Source organism: Macrosteles quadrilineatus, unplaced genomic scaffold (assembly GCF_028750875.1).
Source record: "Macrosteles quadrilineatus isolate MER2022 unplaced genomic scaffold, UCM_ALF_1.0 Scaffold_4__1_contigs__length_99947679, whole genome shotgun sequence".
In the NCBI taxonomy this organism is placed as follows: Eukaryota; Metazoa; Arthropoda; class Insecta; order Hemiptera; family Cicadellidae; genus Macrosteles; species Macrosteles quadrilineatus.
In genome coordinates this window covers 55,876,891-55,899,262 of record NW_026542597.1, presented here as the reverse complement: position 1 = coordinate 55,899,262, position 22,372 = coordinate 55,876,891, and the positions used below count along the sequence as shown (strand labels likewise).

Sequence of the window (22,372 nt, the reverse complement as noted above, 5' to 3'; positions counted from 1 at the left end):
CCTTGTACTGTACGTAGACTGGCTGTTTGCTGTTTAATTGTAATGTAAACAGCTGTTTTCTTGTTGATTAGGATTTGTCCTTCCTCCTTCCTGCAGAGTGCAGACAGGTCTAATAGGGATCTGATCCAGTTTGTAAATTCCGGGAAGTTCCAGCCCAGTTGAGTTCGAGTAGTTCTAGTGCAGTTTAGTTAGCCAGCTGATTATCCTACCCACGTCAATTGATTGACATGTCCTGTCTCTTGTCTGTCAACTCAACAACAAACCGTCACCAAGCATGAACTAAAAGTGTGAGATTTTGGGAATGGTCTAGTGTTATTTTATTAATCATCAGCCTATTTGAGCTGTAAGTGTTGTAGTAAACTTAGCTTGGGGTTATCAGTATCAGACTTGTTTTTGTATTGGCGAATGTGATCATTAAGTTATTTGTCAAAATGCATATGTCATTTTATTTTGACTACAAACTTCAAGACTTTTTCATTCATGGTTTAAATACCGACAATATTGCAGGTAAGCAACTTAACGTGTTGCATGTAACAATTTTGTAATCATTTAGGTACAACCTAGAAATATGAAGGACAAGTTAAAAGATAGATTTGTTTGAGAGATTGTTTAAGGGTAAAGATAGGCCTATACGCTAACTTAACCAGGCCTACATTAGACATTGTTGGATTTGCTTAAAATAACTAATTCGTAGTCACAAACCTTTGCAGTGTAGGCGCTGGATATAATTATTGGAAGAAGCCTATGTTTTAAGTTAGCCTATTTATCTATGCCAAAACCAAGGGTTAGGCCTAAGTAGCCTATATGAAATTCAGATTGGACATTGACCCTTTTTTAACTTAGGCATGTGGGGAAGGCATGTTGGGGTTTTATGCGGATTTGTTGCTGCATTAACTGAAGTGTTTTGCGGTTAGGTTAGGAAAGTAAAGTGTAGGTTATAGGCCTACCCTAGTAAAGCTTAATCGGGTTGTTTATTTAGGCCTATGTGGGTAGACTTCCGCAGAGAACCTAACCTATGATATATTATCGGATGTATAACGATATAGGCTATATAGAAACTTGTTCAGTTTACATCGATTTTGTATAATCTATTGTAACCATTGAATTCAAATTGGTTTGTTTACGTTTTTATTGATACTAAGTTACTGTAGTGTAGGTACCTGTTCCTCGAATTCGAGCAATTGCGAAGTAATACAGGCGTTATTTTAAAATGAATATCAGTCATAACTTCAGATGACTTTAAAAGAGTCGCCTCAAAGATTATGAGAATCCTCACGATGTACATAACATATTGATATAATCAACATTTCTTGAAAATATCAATCTTTTTCAAAAGCTGATTTATTTAGTGTTTTCTACAAATATTTACCACTCATACCCACATTAGGTTGTCCATAGGCATGCACTGTGGATGTGATACTCCCTGGTGTGGATTAACGTCCGCACGAGTGAGTACTACAACTATCCGTAGTACTATCCTGAAAATTAAACCAATTCTTGTAGATATACCAAGGCAAATTGTGGTTCGGATTCCACTAGCGATAAACTGTAGGTCCCTTAGATGCCATTAGCAGTACCGGTACAGTATGGGCTATTAATTAACAGCTGCTGTGTCTAAGGAATAAGTCAGCCTAGTCACTAACAAGACAAGATCGCGCCACTCATCCTACACTCATCTCCATTCATACTTGGCTTAAAATACCTACTTTGTATGGTCGTCATTTAATTGAAATTTAAGTAAGATTATAAATGCTTGAAAAAACATTATTTCTATTTCTTCTACTTGGTGTGGTTCTATGACTTTCCTATGTTTCCATAGTTTGTAAATAGGCTCTTTCAATGATTGCTCAAGAAATGCAGCACAGTGTTACATTTAATTCAGTTTTCTTTTTAGTAGGCCTATATCAAACTGTCCAAGCTTTCTCGCTTTTTTTCATTGTAATATTTACACCAACCCAAATTCAAATAAGTAAATATTTCATTCCAACCTTGTCAGTAAATGTTTGTAGCACACGATTCCTTAAATTGCGACTAAAATATTAACAGCAATTAAATTATCCAGCTGACCATAGCCTAATGTAAACAAATATGTTCTTCATAAGGATAACATGGGAACTTAAAAAGCAACTGGGGAGAGCCCAAGTGACTTATAAAAAAATCTAAGGTCAGTTTGCAAATCTACACACCTAGTCGAACATTTTGGTATAGCCTATAATATGTGCCCGGGGTTAATATCTGACAACAGCTGGAGTTTCATAACAATGTTTGTTTCCCATGTTAATCTTATGGAGAAATACGAAACTTGAATGGGCCCCAGTGCCTCACTCTCGAATTATTTCCCTAAAAAGAAAGTTTCCTGCACAGATTAGCTTTACGCTCTTTCCATTGACAACAAAAACATGTCAATCGGTTCAGTCAGTAGTTTCAGAGAAGTAAGTTTTAATTGTCACAAAAAACCTGCTTGCGTATTAAATATGTAAGTATAGATTTAATAAATAAGTTAAAACTATCAATAAAAACCATAAGCTTAAGTGAAAAACATTATTATATGAAAAGTAACAAAACAAACAATAACCAAAAGATAAATTAATGGTACAAATATTAAGAAATATGAACTAAAAACCTAGGCTACAAACCATTTCTTCAATTTTTAATCTTAGGTAAATATTTAATTTAAGTGGAAACTAGAAGTCATAAAACGCTTCGTTAATTTATTTCTATTGTTTTTTTACCTATACCATACAGTAAAATTAAAATCATTGCGTTATTAATATTGAACTGGAGAAAAGTGCGCTCATAGAGCAAACATTTTGGCTGAACAAAAATTTCGACCTGAACGTCGATGCGTCCACACATAACGAACATTATTGAACTTTCGCTAGGGGTTAGCGAACATTGTTTGTCAAGTGTGGATGCGGGACCTTAAAGCATTTTTTCCTTTGGAACTTTTGGGGGAAACGACTATTTCACCCTGAAAATGAATGATTGCGAGTAAACCAAGTTAAATATATTTACCACCTAACTAAATCCAACCTAACCCAATGCTTAGAAATTTGGTGAATATTCACAATGCTTAAGTAGGTTAGCAAAGTGCCCAAAATTGCCGATTTTGGGTAAACCAAGGTTTAGTTAGGTTATGTTATTGACACTTACCGGTCAAATGTGCCGATATTTAGTGACTTATAATGCTTTTCATGTTTTTCGGGGTGAAATACCGGTAGGTGTTTGCCAAAAAAGTGCTATAGAGGGAAAAAGTTCTTAAAATAGCCTAATTTTGGTAGATAAGGTAAAAAATGCAATATAACATACGTAGTAGACGTTCAGTATTATCCCTATTTCGATATTTCTCATTATTCATACGATAATATATCGTAGCTTCTCTGCGGAAGTGTACCCATTAATGTTACATCCATATTATTTATCTTTTTGGAATAGTTAGTTAATCAACGAGGAAACGAAAAAAAAATGCATATGCCTACATGTTTTACATTCGTTTGATTTAGTGTACCTACAAACAATTCTGGTACACTCATAGCCCAGCTGAGTCCAAGCTTGACTGTCAATAAGTTAACACAAAATGACTATTGAATATGAACAAACTAGCTGTACCCGCGGGCTTCGCCCCGTTTAACTTCATAAGTGAGCTTGTTCGCATGGCTCAATCACGTCCTGATTGAAGTTCGTTCGCTACGCTCACTCACCTTTAGGTTGGAGCTCGTTCGCTGCGCTCACTTGTCTTCAGGTTAGCTCGTTCGCTACGCTAACTCGGCTCCAGGTTGAAGTTTGTTCGCTACGCTCACTCACCTTTTGGTTGCAAATTAGCTGTTGTCATAAATAAAAAAAAAATAGTGCTGCACCCTGTTGGTAATCCTTGTAACTTTAATGCTATTGAACATCATAGAACAGAACCAACTTGTTTAATTGAAACAGCTGTTAAGATTCATTAATTCCATTTAAATATGAGTACTCATAATTTTAACATGGGAAACTCCAGAGCCACTGGGGCGGAGCCCGAGAGTCTGATCAGAATAAAAACAACTTAGTTTTCCTATTTAATGCCTAAAGAATCAGTGTACCAAATTTCAGCCCTCTTTAGGTAAATGGGAAGTTTGGGAGAATTAGTGATGAGTGAGTGAGTCAGTGAGGGCTTTGCATTTTATATATATAGATGACATACTGACCTGATACAACTTTCTTTTGTTTCAGAATTTCTCATTGTTTGCTTGATTCTTATTGTGCTTGGGGTCGCCTATGAAGGATTAAAAATTACACTAGCTGACAACAAGAACCAAACAAACTCAATATCTCAACTGAATCAACAAAGTAATCCTCATGATAGCACCACTTTGATTGGGGAGGTACCAAAAGGCATCAGGAGAAAAAGGTAGGTCAATTTTAAAGGGTTTATCATGGCGTCCTCGGGCTCTGGGGAGCTGGGACTACTTAAAAGGGAGTGATTTGCTAAACTAGCGGTTAGTGTCTCGTGCTTCGGTGCAAGATGGACATGTCTAATCAAATCAAATCAAAAGTTCTTATTTATTTCATGCACATTGGTAGGCCTACATATATAAATAGTGTCAAACAATTACATTAAAAATACCTAACCTAGTATTGAAACCTTAACTATTCAACACAATTCGTCCTCAAATATAGGCTACTTTTAGTTTTTTTGTGAACATAGGTGGAAAAACTCATCCAAAGAATAAATTGGTTTGTTTATTATGAATTCTTTAAATTTGTTTTTAAATTTGACTAGCTATATATTTTTTAGACTTTTTGGTCAGTACATAAAAAAATTCTTTCCCGAATATGTCGGTTTTTTCCCGTAAAATTGTAATCCATGATGAGTTGGGATTATTTCATTTTTATGTCTTGTATTGTACTTGTAGCATATGGAATATTTAGAACTTACTGCCTCATTTTTAGAAATTAGTATGTAGTCATAGATGTATTGTCCATAAACTGAGGGGATTTTTTTTATTTACAAAGTGTTCCTATTTGGCTGATTGATCATAATTCAGTTTAAGAATCATTTTTATGGCTCTTTATTGTTGTTTCAAGGTACTGTCCAACCGTTTTGCTCCAAAAAGACACAATCCAAAACTTGTGTTTGAGTGAATATATGAAAAATAATTATGACATAATGTTTCCGATCCACAGTATAACAACATTTTCCTAAGAGCATATATACCAGAATTAACTTATCTCAACACCCTATTAACATGAGTATTCCAATTTAAATTTGCATCCACTGTTAATCCTTGAGGTAAATTTTGTTTCCCTTTTTTTTTTGTGGTAAGTATGTGGTATAGATCACCATTCGAGGAGTCAAGAAATTTGTATTTTAATTTTTTTTTTTTTTTGTGAGTAGGTATAGGTTGCCACTTTTGAGCAGTTGGGAAAATGGCGGGCGGCAACCTATACTCGCCATTCGACCACAAAGGGTTAAACCAAGGATGCATGTAGGCTACTTGTCTTCTCAATCATCTGTGAATCTGACATAATAGTTAGTTAAATTCTCATTTATTTTTATTTTGGGCAGTTTTAAATTGCATGAAGTTAGTTTTTAGTGTGTTTAGTAACAAATTATGATTTTTTAAAGTACAGTAGACTCTCTCCTATCCGGACTCCTTGGGACCGAGGCCAGTCCGGATAACGGTTTTTCTGGTTAAACCGACGTCCCCAAAAACTCGTTAAAACGGACCATTTAAATGCATACTGTTTACAGTATTTGATTTAAATTTAGGAGAGCATTGTATTTACACACTTGATCACTGGTTTCAAATCTTTCCCATGAGAGCAGTTGTTTCAGTACCACCCACTTCCTGCCGATCATCTAGTCCGGTTATTCCGATGTGCTGATAAAAATTGTCTGGTTAAAGAGATATAATTTCCGCCGAGTGTAGTCTGGTTAAACCGATGTCCGGTTAAAAGGTGTCCGGATAAGAGGGAGTGTACTGTAATCATATAAATTTTCTACCTCTACAAAAATTGTACTTCCATTTATTCTATTGAGTTTGATGTTATTTTTAAATTGGAATCATCAGCATATATATAAAGCTAATATTTGTTCTTATAAGACTGAACCTTATTTTATATCCTTGAGTATTATAAAAAGCAAAGGTCCTAATATTGATCCCTGTGCGACACTATATTTTACTAGTTCCTGGTCTGAAGCTATATATTTCGTTAATTTGTTATTCAGTGACAAATGTTTTACTTCTACATACTGATACCTATTTACTAGAAATGTATTAAACCTATTTAAAGATGTTGCCAATATTCTTTAACTTTTCTATTAAAATTAGAATTAACATACAGGCATATCAATTTAAGGGGTAAAAATTTCAGAGGTTTGGACAAAAAATTTGAGGGATTTGAACTGGTTTCTATTAAAAGAGGCAAAGTTTCAAAAGTTCCATTAACAAACATGTAAATTAAGTTAATGAATAGTTAAAAAAATTAAAATGGAATATGATTGTCTTTCAGTGAAAATAGGCCACAATGGCTATTAAAAAAAAAACATTTATTAAAATTGGATTTCATTTATAGGCTACCCTAGGATTTATTGGCACATAGCGTAATGGATTTACATTTTGTATGCAGTGGCTGCTAGCCCATACACCCCCTGTAAGAATTTATGGATGCCGCCCTCTTAAAATAAATAAATAAATAATATTTTAATATTCATCAGTTAAATTAAATTAAAATTACTTCAACAAGTAACTTACTTAAAATAATAAAATACAATAAAAATATGTCAAATAACTAGATAATTTACAAAAATATGATTCAAGACATTTCAAACACAGAATATTCTAATTTAAAAATTCAATAATAATCTGTTTTTGAACTTTTGGATGCACCATGTGAATTTGACATATAATCAAATGTTTATCCTCTGCTACATTTGACCTTGAACACAGGTTTAATCAGCACATTTTGCTGTTTTCTCAGTCTAGCATTAAGTTTAAAACAATGATAGCTGAATGGTTGACAACTTCTGCAGGCTGTAATTCAATATTACACTGATAAGTTCTGTCAAGGTCAATATGGGATTGTAAGGAAAACATATGAAATTACCTACTAATGAATTCTGAATGTAAAAAATATTAAGTAATTTATTAGAACAACTTCTATATTGTTACTTCAAAAAAGATTTTTACTAAGTTTTTTTAACATTGTTTTTTACGACTTTACGATCTTTTGGAGTTATGAGGATAAAATTATTACAGTTGTCGATGGTAAAGTTGACCATTATATTTTGTTTAGTTGATCTATAGGCTATATGGTTTGATCTAAGTTATCTCGGATTTAATTTTTTTTTAATACAACTGAATAGTTTGATAATGAATACGGTACCTACTATTTTTTCACTGGAAGCTATTTTGATTTTTTACTGTAAGGACTAATAGTATAAGATGATATTAGATGTAGTAAGAGAGTCGACAACACATATTGCTAATTTTAGGAAGTTTTTTAAGGACAAATTTAAACTGATTTTATTTGGGTCATAAGTAATTTATTCCGTCAAACTAACCAAAATGATCAGCGATAGCCATGCCAAAGTAAACTAAAAACTAAAATACACAACTTCTCAGGTGATAGCATTGGTAAGACTATTTACGGGTTGTGACTACCAGCCAAAAAATCCCGGACGATGTAGTAAATCTTATTTAAGAACAGTTTCTTCACAGCCATCTTAAAAGTCCGGTGATCCTGCTCGGTCTTCAACGCCAGAGGGAGGCTGTTGTACAGCTTTGTAGTGTTGTACTAAAAATTATGCTGGAAGAATGAAGTGGAGTGTTTGGGGATGGGAATGTTGTTAGTGTTTGGAAGAGAATATTCAGATTTAAATTTGGTTAAATACAACTGAATAGTTTTTTGACTATGAATACTATTTTGAAATTTTACAGAGCAATTCATAAGTTAGTAAATAGGTTTTAGCGAATTTCCGATATAGGGAATAAGCTATTACCGTAGTACTCATGGTAAGACCTGGATCTGGGACCCATTTACTTTTTTGTTTTGAGTTTTGAGGTCCCTAGAAGCCAAAAACACCATGTACATTAGAGTCCCGTTAGTCCGAAATGGTTGGGACCGGGCCCATTTCAGATTACCAAATATTTCGGATTAAAAGTTTTTTTTTAAATTTTTTTTGTCTTAGGACACAGGCACGAGCCCGGGATTGTTTTTCACATTACTTAAGGCTAGAGCTAGTGGCTGCAGCATTATCTAATATATAAAATTCTCGTGTCACAGTGTTTGTCTGCAAACTCCTCCGGAACGACTTCACCGATCGTTATGAAATTTGGTGTGTAAATTCTGTAGGTATGCGAATCGGACGTAAACTATTTCCCGTTTCGAAATTCTTAAAAGGGCTCCGCCCCAGTGGCTCTGGAGTTTCCCATGTTAACCTTATGAGAAATGGAATTAATGAATCTTAACAGCTGTTTCAATTAAACAAGTTGGTTCTGTTCTATGATGTGCAATAGCATTAAAGTTACAAGGATTACCAACAGGGTGCAGCACTATTATTTCTTTTACAGTTATGACAACAGCTAATTTGCAACCAAAAGGTGAGTGAGCGTAGCGAACGAACTTCAACCTGGAGGCGAGTTAGCGTAGCGAACGAGCTAACCTGAAGGCAAGTGAGCGCAGCGAACGAGCTCCAACCTAAAGGTGAGTGAGCGTAGCGAACGAGCTCCAACCCAAAGGTGAGTGAGCGTAGCGAACAAACTTCAACCTGGAGGCGAGTTAGCGTAGCGAACGAGCTAACCTGAAGGCAAGTGAGCGCAGCGAACGAGCTCCAACCTAAAGGTGAGTGAGCGTAGCAAACGAGCTCCAACCCAAAGGTGAGTGAGCGTAGCGAACGAACTTCAACCAGGACGTGATTGAGCGATGCGAACGAGATCATCTTGAAAATTAAACGTAACGGTACTTAAATTATAAATAGTCAAAGGCAAGACAACGTCTGCCGGGTCGGTCCGTCTTAGGGGAAACCTATAACTTAGGCGATACGAAGTTCGCCGGGTCAGCTAGTCACTTAATAAAATCCATTTGTGATTTGGTGGGCAAAAATGAAAAATGTTAATAACAAAAATGGTGAAATAGTTACTAAATACTCTACAAAAAAAGTCTATCTCGCCCGGCCGCTACAGAATATTTTGACGAGGTACAGCTAACTGTGTTAAAAGTTAAATAAAAAAATTTCAAAAAATTTTTTTATAAAAAAATATAAAAAATATATTTTTTGGTTTTGGATTAATCGGACTTTCTGCGATTCGGGTTTAATATATTTGGACTTATCTAAAAGTAAAATAGTTTTTTGTGCTGCATTCTGTGGAAATATTGTGGCACTATTCCAAATCATGACTAATACAGAATGTTGTGATTATTTAAACCAACAGCTGGTGAAAGTAAACATCTGCTTTTAAATTATATTTATTTGTAAACATTGTAGTTCCAAAAGTCTGACATTGGACCCCTTAAAACCCTCTGGGGCGGAGCCCTTTTGACAGATCTGCTCCAAACTTCACACAAACCATCCTTAAATAATGTCTAATGATGCCTGAAAATTTCATTACAATCTGTCGAGCGGTTTTAGAGTCCATAAGGTACATACATATATACATACATAGTTCCTCTTTTATTGATATAGATATATAGATTTATATATATATATATGTGTTCGTTAGCACAATAACACAAGCAAAAATTATCCAATTTTGATGAAATTTGGTATAAACGTGTAAACCTTTAATTTATTCTTGTTTATGAACATATTTTGATCGAATTTGGAAAATACATTCATTTCTTACTGAACTTTTAACATAAAAAAAATACTTTTTTACCCTTCCAGTTGCAGCAAACCTAAGTACTCGTTAAACTAATTTCTTTTTAAATAGGGAATAAATATGATATTTTTAAGAAGGCATTTTAGTGTAAATCCAATCAGGCTAATGGAAATTCGCTTAGTCTGCTGGTTTGCTGCGGCGGGGGTATTTTGTTCCTTCTTTTGCTAACTCATCTTTGTGCTTCAGAAAGTTTTTAAACATGATTTTTAAACAAAAATAAACAACGGACATCATGTCAAGATATTGGCATAAAAGTTTGAGGTTAGAAACAAGCTAGTGTGGGCATTTGCACAGTGTGCTGAGACTCGCAGTGTTGTAGTTTGTTCTTAGTGGGCTGTTTTAGCGAATCGTAGTACTCATGGTACGAGCTGGACCTGGGACCGATTTACTTTTTTGTTTTAAAAAAGGAGTATAAACTTAAAAATAATACCTAGGCCTGGGTGTTAATTTAGCGGTTGTAAGCTTATCTCAACACACCTTTATTTGTCTTTTCATTCATTTATTCTAAGACTATTTCCAATATTTCAATCAGGGAAGCCTTTTTATCACTAACCAAAAGACCAAAGCTACCTTAGTAAACCAATATTTATTCACAACATATTTGCTGCCTTTAGCAGAGTTAAACATTTGAGCTTTTTAGAAGAACTTATTTATTGCTTTGCATAATATTTTTTGTAAAAAGGTGATTCCGTATGAAATAAATAAATAAACCCAAAACATAAAACATTTTAGGTACTTTACAAAATTTTTAAAACACATAAGAACCTCGATAGTTCGACACTTTGTGGACTTAAGGGATGTCGAACTATTAAAATTTCGAACTATGGGAGTAATTGGAGTTTAAAAAGACAGGAAAGTAAAAACACAAGTCTTATGGTATATAGAAATCACCAAAATTTATTAAATACTAAAATACTTAACAATTTGACTGTTCATTAGTTAAGTCTCAAGTCAACAACAAATGACAAATTAATGTTCAAGTCAGCTAACATCACACAATAGTAACCATTAAATATCACTTGACAAAATAGCTCAGCCCGTGTCGAACTACAAGGAGTGTTGAACTATCGAGTGTCGAACTATCGAAGGTTTACCTATTAGGCCTACAGATTTTTTATTTGAATGTTTGCAATATTTTTTCAGGACATACAAGCGCCTAATTGGGTCTTGCTTGTTTATGCTTCATTCAATAATGAGCTTCGTGTTGATGCTTGCCGTGATGTCGTTCAACGGCTACCTTACACTGGCTGTGCTGTCTGGATATGCCATTGGCTACGTTGTGTTCGGACCAAAAATTAGTGAAAGGAATTTGATGAGTCTTCGGGCAAACTATCCTTGTCAGCATTGCCTTATTGGGGAAGGTAAGTTAAGAAAATAGTTTTCATAAATAAATTTTTATCTGACTTGCTTTGGGTCGATAGGTCTAGCTGAACTTAGTGTCAGTTTTGATCCATTTTCAACTGGAGACAACAAGAGAACTCATGAGTGGTCGGGGACTTTATAAGTACACATTATACAGACATTTAGAAAATTCCATAATCTTTATTTGTTGTAACTGAACAGAGCAGTCACCTTTAATCCCAAAGTATTAAGTTCTAATCGTAATTAAGATCGATTTCGTGTTCAGGTGTTAAAACTGAACTCAGGTTATAAATTACCTATTACCCAAGAACATTCCTTCCCATCAGAGAGCCGTTACTATTCGCATCCATTATCCAATAACAAGTCGATAACATTCCTTTGTATTAAAAGACTGATACTTTTCCAACAGCTGGCTGAAGTAAATTCATTCTTAGTGGCCCAGGATCTTATTAAATTATCCTGGAAAAAAATAATAAAACTGAAATATTTATTTTCAACAAGATGTCATTGACATTTCTTTAAAATAATAAACCAGTGACAAACATACTTTAACATTCCGAAACATTCTTTTTCAACAACAGGTCAATAAAATGTTTTTCCAATAACAGGCCGATATAATTTGTTACCAAGAACATGTTGATAACATCCCTTCCCTACAAAAGCTGATTTTAGGTTATACTTCAGTAGTACGTTAGTACTGGCTTTGTAATCAGAATTGCTAACGATCTTGATTGTTGGGCTGGAAAGAGATTTCTCAATTAAATTATTCACAGTCTTCCATATAAAAGTTATAATAACACTGAACAATAAAAGTATGCCAATTATCTTATTTTATATTTTTTCTATAGTACCCATATTATTGGGGGAGAAAGTGAATTTATGTAGTATGACTACATACAAATATATAGTTCTATCTCAATTTTCCTTTTCTGTCATAAATTAACGTTTATGATTTCTAACTGTATTTCAACAGGAAAAGGAAGTACAGAAGTTGCAATTTTGGATGAGGTTGCAAACTCATCAAGCTGTTCACACCCGTCTCGGCCCCAACATGCGTCTGAAGTTCCAACAGATTAACCAGAAGCGAGCCTTGAATCTGTACAATATTTGTAATGTAATGTAATTTATTTATTAAGGAGCCATAAACAAAACGTGAAAGTTGCACCCATTTCACAAGGTGATGGCAGCTGAATTTTACAGTAGATATTGTAAGTAAAATGATGGAAAAGGTGTATACTTGTCAGTTTTAGGCACTTCATTTTAAAATAGGGTTGTTAAGATTAGGTGTTTATTATGACCAAACTCAAGCCAAACACCCTCAATTGATCCTGATTACATTGTCTAAGTGTGGTCGATATTCGTGAGTGCTCATCGCTGACAAGAATTATCATAATGCATTTTATTCTATCGAACCAGACAATTTTTAAAATATGATTTGGAAACATGTCGGGGTGCAACTTTTGGGTTTTAATGTTGATCATGGATGGAAGTAATAACTATCAATGGTCAATTTGTAAAAAAATATTTTCCATAGCATACTTAGGCTTAGTTAGATAGTATCGAGTCAGGGGAGCAGAAAATGTATGAAGTGCTCAATCAAAAAGGGGGAGGTGTTTGGGTAGGATATCTTATGTACACCTATCACCATGCTTATCCAGATGGTACTTTACCTGTCACCTGTATGTTGATACTTTCTTGCCAGGTAACTTTTCTACTTCATGTTCACACCGCTTTTTAATGTACCACACAGTCGCCTTCATTTTTGATTCCTCTGTGTGGTGTGTGGTCTGTTGTAGTGGTTTATTCTTCTGTTTAAATGAGCTGGTCAGCTTATCTTAGCCTTCTACATTTGGTTCCTGCCAATATTTATTCCTCTTTGAAGAGATTTCTGAGTTGTTATTGTGTCTTACCCATTAAGTTTTTCCTTTATTTGGTCGTTTTTTCCAAAAGTCAAACAAGTCATAAAAATAAGGATTTGTCTGATTTTTTAATCATAACCAGACTATTTGTTATGAGGCGACAATATAACAACTGTCATAAGATAAGATTTTTGTAGAATTTTTTTGAAGAGCAAAATGCTTTCTTGGCAAATTTGATGTTGTAATTTTTCATTTTTGCTTATTGTTTGAATTCCAGCATAAAATTTTATTGTTATTTATTTATTTAACAACAATTTACACTCAATTATAAGTATTTTAAAACTGTATACTATCTGAAGTGTTATTGTAACTTTTTGAAAAATATATTAACATAGCTGATGATAAATCATGTAAAAGAACATTGTTGATGGTAAACGATTGCTAAAAGCCTTGTTCTGTAATGCTTTGTTAGGCTACCTACCAAATTCAACATCTTTTTACTGTGAGGTTTCTACATTGTTAAACAAAGCTGTCTTAATAATGAGCCAATGAAAAGACAAGTTTTGTTTGTGCAGGTGAAAGCCGTAGTTTGCATTGAACATAGTAACAGCGTTAACATCACACATGCACCCTTTGTTTGTTAATTAATGAGCAAGTGTGACTTTATAAATGAAGTTTAATGCCAATCAATTTTACAAAAGTTATTATCCTAAATATTAAAAATTGTTTAAAAAAGTTTACATGAAACTTAAAAGATCTTTTCTATTTTCATGAGGTAAAAGTCTTCCTGATGCATAAATAGATCTCTTGGATGGACACGTTTGTTAAATCTACAAACTCTTTTAATTAACAAATAACTGGTTAAATTGTTCAGTTTTATAATTTATTATCTTATGGGGGATTTATAGAAACTTTCACCCCCTGGATTAATAATTATTCTTGTAAATAAAAAAATTAAGGAATTAAAGAACATGAAAACAACTTTTTTTCATTAAGTATAGTTAGTTTTATTGGGGAACCCTGATAGAATAATAAAGTCTGAACTGTAAAATAGAATGTTCCTTTTAGTACTCTGCTCCCCTGTATAATTTTAAGTCATTGAGAGACAGGAGCTAATAGACTAGTTTTATATGAACCTGTACTTGTTTGTGAACAAATATTGTTAGTAAAAGAGGAAGTGCAATAGTCAATTAACTAAGGTGAAGTACAGAAAAATAACTACTTCTTCATGAGACATGGCCATGTAATCTACAACTGCTGCCCATCCTCTCTAAACATTCCATTTCATTCTGATGTTACGCATTTGGAGGTTTAATAGAATAATGTTAACCATCTTTCCCTTTCCGTTTTTTAAGTTTATGTAAGTTTTAACCATGATAGTAACTGGACAGATCAAAATCTAGCTTGTGATTTTTATTGAACAACATTTCACCTGGAACATTTTAAAATTAATTATGAATAGCTCCATATTTTTGTAGTTACAGTTGGATACTATCTTGTTGAATATATTTTTAAAAAATGATAACTATAACCAAGGGAAAAGTATTTAGTCTGCCTACTGTATTTTTTCCTGCCAGTGATCATGGGTCTTGCCTGTGTTCGAAATTGAAACTTTTCTTGTTACTTTTGGTTGACTTAGATTCTCTTAAAACAGTATATTGCATGTGTTATCATTTACTTAAAACCTGCCTAATTGATCAAATACCGTAATTGCTTAAGAAAAATGTCTTCTTTTGTTGATAAATATTCTAAATCCATAGATGACCATATATGATATAGACTGTTAAAGTCTTTAATATTTTTAACTGTAAAAAAATGTCGTTATAAATAGATAATTAGTTTGCAAAAGCACTGAATTTAAACCCTTGGTGTTTTAAAAGCTTCCGTCTCTTTTAAAATATATCTACTGTGAAATATCTTCAATTGACTGCAGAAAAAAATACTCATGCTTGTTAAGAGCTGTTTCAGTTAAAACTATTAACAGAACTTTTTAATTTAATGAAATCAATATTTAAAATAGTTGTATGAAGAAATTTTATGTTTCTAAATGTAATCTTTTGAATGTATATATACGGTGTATACTCGTTAGTTTTAACTTTTATAATATATACCTATCCTTCTTCTGTTTTATTTTATACTCAAAGAGTGCTGTGAGGAGCTCATTAGATATTACCTATTTATAAGCCGAGTTTTAACAGCCATTGATGTTACCAGAATACAAATTGTGATATGTAAAACAATTAGTCCTGTGACTCAACTCATTATCATCTTGTAAATAGGAGAATAAATTCTAAATTCTATTCTAAAGTCTATATTCTAACTGCCCAGAGTAATACCAAACAATAATAGATTTTGTGAGAACTTTTATATTGTTACAGTTATTATATTTTAATAGACTCTAAAATGTTGATTTTTAAGAGATTAGAAAATAAAAAAATGTTTAAACATGAGTGTGAGTCTTTTTTTGAAATCCTAATATTTGTGATGTTCATTAAGAAAACATATTGTAAACCTTTGTCTTTTGGTCTAACCTTGCATTTTCCTTTGGACAAAAAGAAGAAAAAGTGCTCTTAAAAGACTTGCCTTTATAGAAATGATTTGTCACACATTTAGAGTTGTACATGTCTTTTAGTTTACACACACAAGCAGCCAAGCTTCATCCCTTGGCTAAACCAGTTTACGATTTCAAAACTCAACTGAATTTGAACTCCTGCAGACTAAGTTGTAATGACGTTCAAAAGAAGCTGGCATCTCTCGATCCTTACAAGGGAACGGGGCCTGACCTAATACCTCCATCTGTACTTAAGTACTGTAATGTGCTACTGGCTCCTCAAATTGACGCATGTCTTCAATCTTTTACTTCAAGAAGGAATCTTTCCAGATACATTAAAAACCAGCTTTTTTGTCCCCATTCCCAAAGTCCAAAACTCTTCCGGTGTAAGTGACTTCAGGCCGATTGTCATTCAACCCACCCTGGGCAAGGTATTTTAGAGTCTCGTTTTAGACCAAATAAAGCCCCTTTTTGACAACCTCCTCTCAACTCACCAGCATGGGTTCTCGACTGGCAGGTCAACCTCGTCCAACCTAGTAATCTACCAGAATTTCCTAGTTTCCATGTGCCGATGGGACTTCAGGTCGACAGCTTTTACTTGGATTTCCAGAAGGCTTTTGATCGTGTTAACCACCAGATACTACTTTCCAAAAAGGCAAGTAGCAAAATGGCAAGTTATGGAGTCACTGGACAACTCTTGAAATGGTTCCGCTCATACTTGGATAACCGGGAACTTATTGTAAAGTTTTAACAATCAATGTCTAAACCCTTCACTGCAACATCTGGCGTCCCTCAAGGCTCACACATGGGTCCATTTCTGTTCTCATTATATCTTAATGACATCATAGAACTCATGGATGTTGATAAACTGTTATTTGCTGATGATATTAAGATTTTTACGGCCATTTCTTCCATTGAAGATTGTACAACACTCCAGAACTGCCTCAGGAGGATATGCGACTGGTGTGCCTCCGATATGAGTCTCAACATCAAGAAATTTATTGCAATCACCTTTAGCCGTAGCAAGAGACATATTATCTTCAACTATACCATCGATGGCAGTGATATTCCTAGGAGGACCTCAGTTCGTGACCTCGGGGTGGTGTTCTCATCAAACCTCACATTTCTTGACCATATGGAATTGGTTTGTGGCAAGGCATCAAGGGCACTGGGCTTCATTATTCGCACCTCTAGACATGGTCTCAGCATCACAGCGCTGAGGTATCTCTTCATCTGCCTTGTTCGCTCAGTACTTGAATATTGCAGCATTATGTGGGCTCCCTATGCAATTGGACAAATCGACCGCCTACAGAAAATCCAAAGAAGGTTTCTTCGAGTTGTTGGACTCAAGATGGGTTATAACTATGAAACAATTCCCATCAGCGACATTGAAATTCAATTGGGACTACAATATCTACATTTGAGAAGAGAATTAGCTGATGTTTCTCTTCTCGTAAATCTTTTAAATGGTGATGTTGTATGCCCTCAGCTACTCGGTTGGATCAACTTTCGAGTTCCAGGAGGAACTCGGTCAAGGAACCTCTTCGCTATTCAAGCCTATGCCAACAACTATGAGCACAACAGTGTGATCCCCCGTCTCCATAGGATTGGGAACCTCCTGTTCCCTCACGTTGACCTTTGGAACACCTCAGTTGTGACCACCAAAAAAATCTACATAAATCTGAAAGGACACCACCGTTAACTGCATTCACTGTCTGTATTATTGTCCGTATTTATTTATTGCATGTTATTGTCTGTTGAGCGTTTTTTATTGCCTGTTATTCTATTGCCTCTATATTTTATTGCCTGTTGTTCTATTGCTTCTGTATTGTTATTGTCTGTTTTTTTATGTATTTTGTTGCCTGTTATTGCTTGCCGTATTATAGCTTGTATTATAGCCTGTTAGTTATAACCTGTCATTATAGCCTTTCATTGCCTGTTATTGCTTGCCGTATTTATAGCCTGTTATTTTTAGTCTTTCATTGCCTGTTATTGATTGTTTTTTTGTCTGCATTGCCTGTTGTCTGTTGTTTTCATTGAATATCATACTTACCCAAAGTTTTTTTCAAGTTCAGTTTTGTTTGATATTAATTGTATTAGTAATGTAGTGTCGTTGTAAATTATGCCATCTTGTAATTGATTATGCTAACTACTATTGTATAAATGGTGTTACCTTGAATAAACAAATAAATAAATAACATTCTATACGCATACATATTTGCATACATATTTCTTATCTCGCGGTACTTCATTACCATTTTTATTTTTATTTTTATTCCTTTGTTTGCTAATTATTCTGTCAACCATGTTTGTTTCATACCCATATTAGTTATTGCTATGTGCCTAATGATATTGAGCTCTTTTTGATAGTTAGTGGGTGACATAGGGAGCCTATACACCATTCTGTTATGCTGCAAACTTGTATGTGAGGGTGGATGGTAAAAGGTGCTATGAATGGTTTGGTTTGAAGTGGTTGGCTTCCTGTATATGCTGAAATCTTATTTATTTATTTATGCACGGCAAAAAACGCCATTTTACAAGAGAGTTGATTTGAGATTGATAAAAATTAAATGTGACTTAAGTGAAATAGATTATAGTGCGATCAAATATTAACAAATATGAAATGATAATAAATAATATGAAATATGATACAGTAATATGAAATACGATAACAACAAAGTTTTGATGAATAAATATGATTTACAGGACGTGACAGCTATACAGGCATGATGCACGAAAAACAAATAGACAATTTAACAACAAAAACAATTTTAAATAGACTATTAACAACAAAAACTACATAACAAATCATTTTGAGCAAGACCAAGGCCCCACTAGAAAAACTAGTTTTTTTCTAGTGGGGCCTTGGCAAGACAAATATATAGATCATTTACAACAAAACCATTATAAAATAGACTATTTCACAACAAAAACAAAATAAATAGAACATTTAACAGTAAAACAGAAAGTGAAACAGATGAGTGACATTATTAACAAGATTTCACCACATGTGCATTCTTCTGAGTACGGCACTCGTTTCGGACTTGAAGGAGGAGACACTGCGGGCAAAGAAGTTGACGTCTCCGCAGATGCTGTTCCCTGTGCGCATCAGGCGAGGTACTGGACTGTGCTGAATGTAAGAGGTGGAGTAGTGATCTCTTTTAAACAATTGTTGATGTTTGGAATGACGGAGGGACGTGGAAGTCGATCTTTCCAAGCAGCTCAGGACAGTCCAATGAGCCATAGCTTGAAGAGGAATACTGCGTCCATCAACTCTCTTCGAAGAACCAACGGCGGGAGGCCAAAAAGCTGACCAATCTCGTTGATTTCAACTTCAGTGTAGCGAAGACCCATCTTGACTCCGATCAATCTGAGAAAACGGTTTTGGACTTTTTCTAGTTCATTAACCAATCCCAGTTGGTAAGGGGACCACACAGTTGAGTTGAATTCAAGAATTGAGCTGACGAGAGTCATGTAGAGAGTTTTAATGGTAGTAAGAGAAAATGGTCCTCTGGTGGCTCTGAAGGTGAAACCGAGCACGGAGTAGGCCTTGGAGTATATGCGAGATATGTGAGCGGCAGGGTGAAGGTTGGATGTGAAGAAACCCCCCAAGTCGCGGCCTCTTTGACAGACTGCAGAACTTGAAGACCAATATGGTTATTGAAACAGTTCATAAAATGGAAGAATTACCTTATCCAACCACAGTTGCTAGTATGACAACTAGTTTCGTTCCTTAGAACATCATCAGGTCATTGTATGCAACCACATCTTCAAACAACACATCAACATCATCTACAGTTCATCTGTGAAGAGCGTGTGAACTGCATGACCACACACTTATTCTCATTCAGGTCCATAGAGTTGATTCGACACCAATGAATAACATTGTCAAGGTTTCTCTGAAGGCGAGCGTTGTCATCCTTTGAGGAAATCTCACAAAAGAGTTTCAGGTCATCTGCAAAGAGGAGAAACCTAACGTCCAGAATATCTGCGATGTCATTTATGAAGATGTTAAATAAAAAAGGGCCAAGCAGAAGATATTCTTCAGTCTTACTATCAAAAGTAGGAGGTTCGTTTTTGGGAGTTTTGAAGATTGAAGAGAAGAAGCTGGCAAATAGGTTTGCAACCCTGGCAGGGTCCTCAGAGATTTCATCGTTGAGCAAGACAACGTAATCTGTTATCTACTTTCTCTAAGGTCAAATCCAAAAAAAATAATCTTATTTGATTCTTCCACTTTCATTGTAAATTTTAAATTAGGTGATATGGTGTTGAGATAAGAGTGTAATAAATCCAGTTGTCTGTTATTTCTATAGAATGTACCCAGACAAACGTTTTCAGCAAAACAAATACAAATAAGGCACAAAAAACAATTACAAAAACATTTTAAAATAATTAAGACGACTCATATCCAATTACAACAAGTAGTGTAGATGCTGAATTTGACTCGCCCAAGTGAGGGGAGGGATGTAACGCGCAGGAGAAATGTGAACTGCCGCTAGTGTAGTCCGGTGCGCCGACGATCTGCCCGCGTATTTTACGCATCCAGAGGCGTTAGATCTGCCGAACGCCTGAATTTCGCGTCCTCACCAGGCAGACAAAACGCTCGTGTAGTCCACATCATATAAAACTATTGGCTCTGCAAAAAAACAGACGGTCGGCGACGTTACATACGCTTGGGTAGTCCGACCCTAACGCTGAATTTTTATTTCAGCTGCAGTATTTTTAATACGGTCAAAATGAGAGCATTCTATTGGCTGAGGGAACACCATTCGCGCAGGTGCCGTGTTTCCCCCGGACGTGCTTGAGGCGGACAGTGCGTGAGGCGGACAAAACTGGTTCGGGTGGGTAATTGAGCGGACGTCTCCCTGCATCTACCCGGCTCGCGGGGAATATCCCCGTTACCGAATCGTCCGAGGAATTATCGCGTTTTGCCTCCCAGTGCCCAGTTCTTTCAACCACACCTAAACTACCTACTCTGATTTTGTAGGTTAATAGCTAAGAGACTATGTTTTATCTATAATTTCTAATAACCCAATTGCAGTACCTAACACGCAGGCCTAGTCATCTCTGGTTACTCCCCGTGGACGTCCAAATTTTTAATGTTAACATTTTAGAAGGGTTAGACAAATCTTTAAACTCTAAAATGTTGTGGAATCTTCAATTTAAATTTAAGACGTGAATAGGTCTATGTGTTAATTTAGGATTTGTTGATTTATATGTTCAGGATTTGGCGTTACCGTACTCATCTAAAATGTCGACACGTTTAACACGTGCCGCGGTCATTGCCACGGACCGAAGTATACATTTGAATCTTACACATAGACCGGCTGTCACTTGGATAACAGTACACACAGACCACGGGCAAAACCCTGTAAAACAGTGATCATTTACATTGTAATACGCTACAATTGTGTTTGTGAATAATTTATTCTTGGCTGTTTCTTTGTTTGTACTTTTTAGCGAATTTCCCATATAGGGAATAAGCTATTACCGTAGTACTCATGGTAAGACCTGGACGCGGGACCGATTTTTTTTTTCATTTTAAAGCCCCTAGAGGCCAAAAACACCATCCGTTCAAATTCATATATATATATTAATAAATGAAATAAATAATTAAACATTTAGTACCCTTTTTTTAAAGTTATTAATTTATTGAATAAACTTACATGTTTCGGCTCTTAGGCCATATATATATATGTGTGTCCGTTAGCACGATAACTCGAGCAAAAATGATCCGATTTTGATAAAATTTGGTACAAACGTGTAAACCTACGTTTATTCGAACGAGTTCGCGATCCAGCATGATCGGAAAATGGGAACGGGGGTTTACGGGGGGTTTACGGGGGGTTTTATGGGGTAAAAATAGGTTTTTCCCATTTTTGACCCAAAAAACATAAAATTTAGCAATTTCTTTCCAAACCATTTTGTAGAGCTTAAAAAAACAAATAATTTAGTATATTGAAGCGTTATTATGCGCCTAATGGCTACAAAGAAAATTCCAAAAAATTGTAAATTTAAAATTCCCATGTTATTCTTATGGAGAATAAGTAAATTGTTGTAGTTTGCTTGTTTATGAACATATTTTGATCAAATTTGGAAAATATTTTTATTTCTTACTAACTATTAACGTTTTACAAAAAAAAAACAGTTTTACCCTCCCTGATGCAGCAAACCTAAGTACTAGTTAAACTAATTCTATTTAAATAGAGAATAAATGTTATATTTTTAAGTAGACATTTCAGTGTAAATCCAATCAGTCAATTGGAAATTCGCTTAGTCTGCAGGTTTGCTGCGGCGGGGGTATTATAACCTTACACCTAATCCTTTTTATACAGAAATTGAGATAGCACGCGTTATGGCTTTCCTATCGTAATACTCGTTCCATACGATGAAACTAACCGAAACATTTACGATTCTAAGCAGTGTACAGACAAAACTCTAATTTTAGCGAATTTCCCATATAGGGACTAAGCAAAAATTCACCCTAGGTCTCATGGTAAGACACATGTAACATGGTAAGACTAGACCCGGAACCGATTTACGTTATCGTTTTGAGGATAACTAGAGCAAAAATGATCCGATTTTGATGACATTTTGGCACAAACGTGTAAACCTACGTTTATTCGAACGAGTTTGCTAACCAGTTTTATGGGGCGAAAATTGATTTTTCCTATTTTTGACCCCAAAACACAATTTTTTTTTAATTTCTCTCCAAACCATATTGTAGTGCTGAAAAAATAAAT

General features: G+C 34.9%; 1 protein-coding gene across 1 annotated transcript; it reads left to right on the top strand.

Moving 5' to 3' along the window:
• Nucleotides 1-65: 65 nt before the first annotated feature.
• LOC128992204 (probable low affinity copper uptake protein 2) lies at nucleotides 66-15,521 on the top strand. The gene is made up of 4 exons (XM_054415670.1): nucleotides 66-507; nucleotides 4,207-4,384; nucleotides 11,001-11,218; nucleotides 12,193-15,521. Exons 1-4 carry the CDS (start codon nucleotides 432-434, stop codon nucleotides 12,294-12,296), a joined length of 576 nt encoding a protein of 191 aa, XP_054271645.1. The 5' UTR covers nucleotides 66-431; the 3' UTR covers nucleotides 12,297-15,521.
• The last annotated feature ends 6,851 nt before the right edge of the window (nucleotides 15,522-22,372 follow it).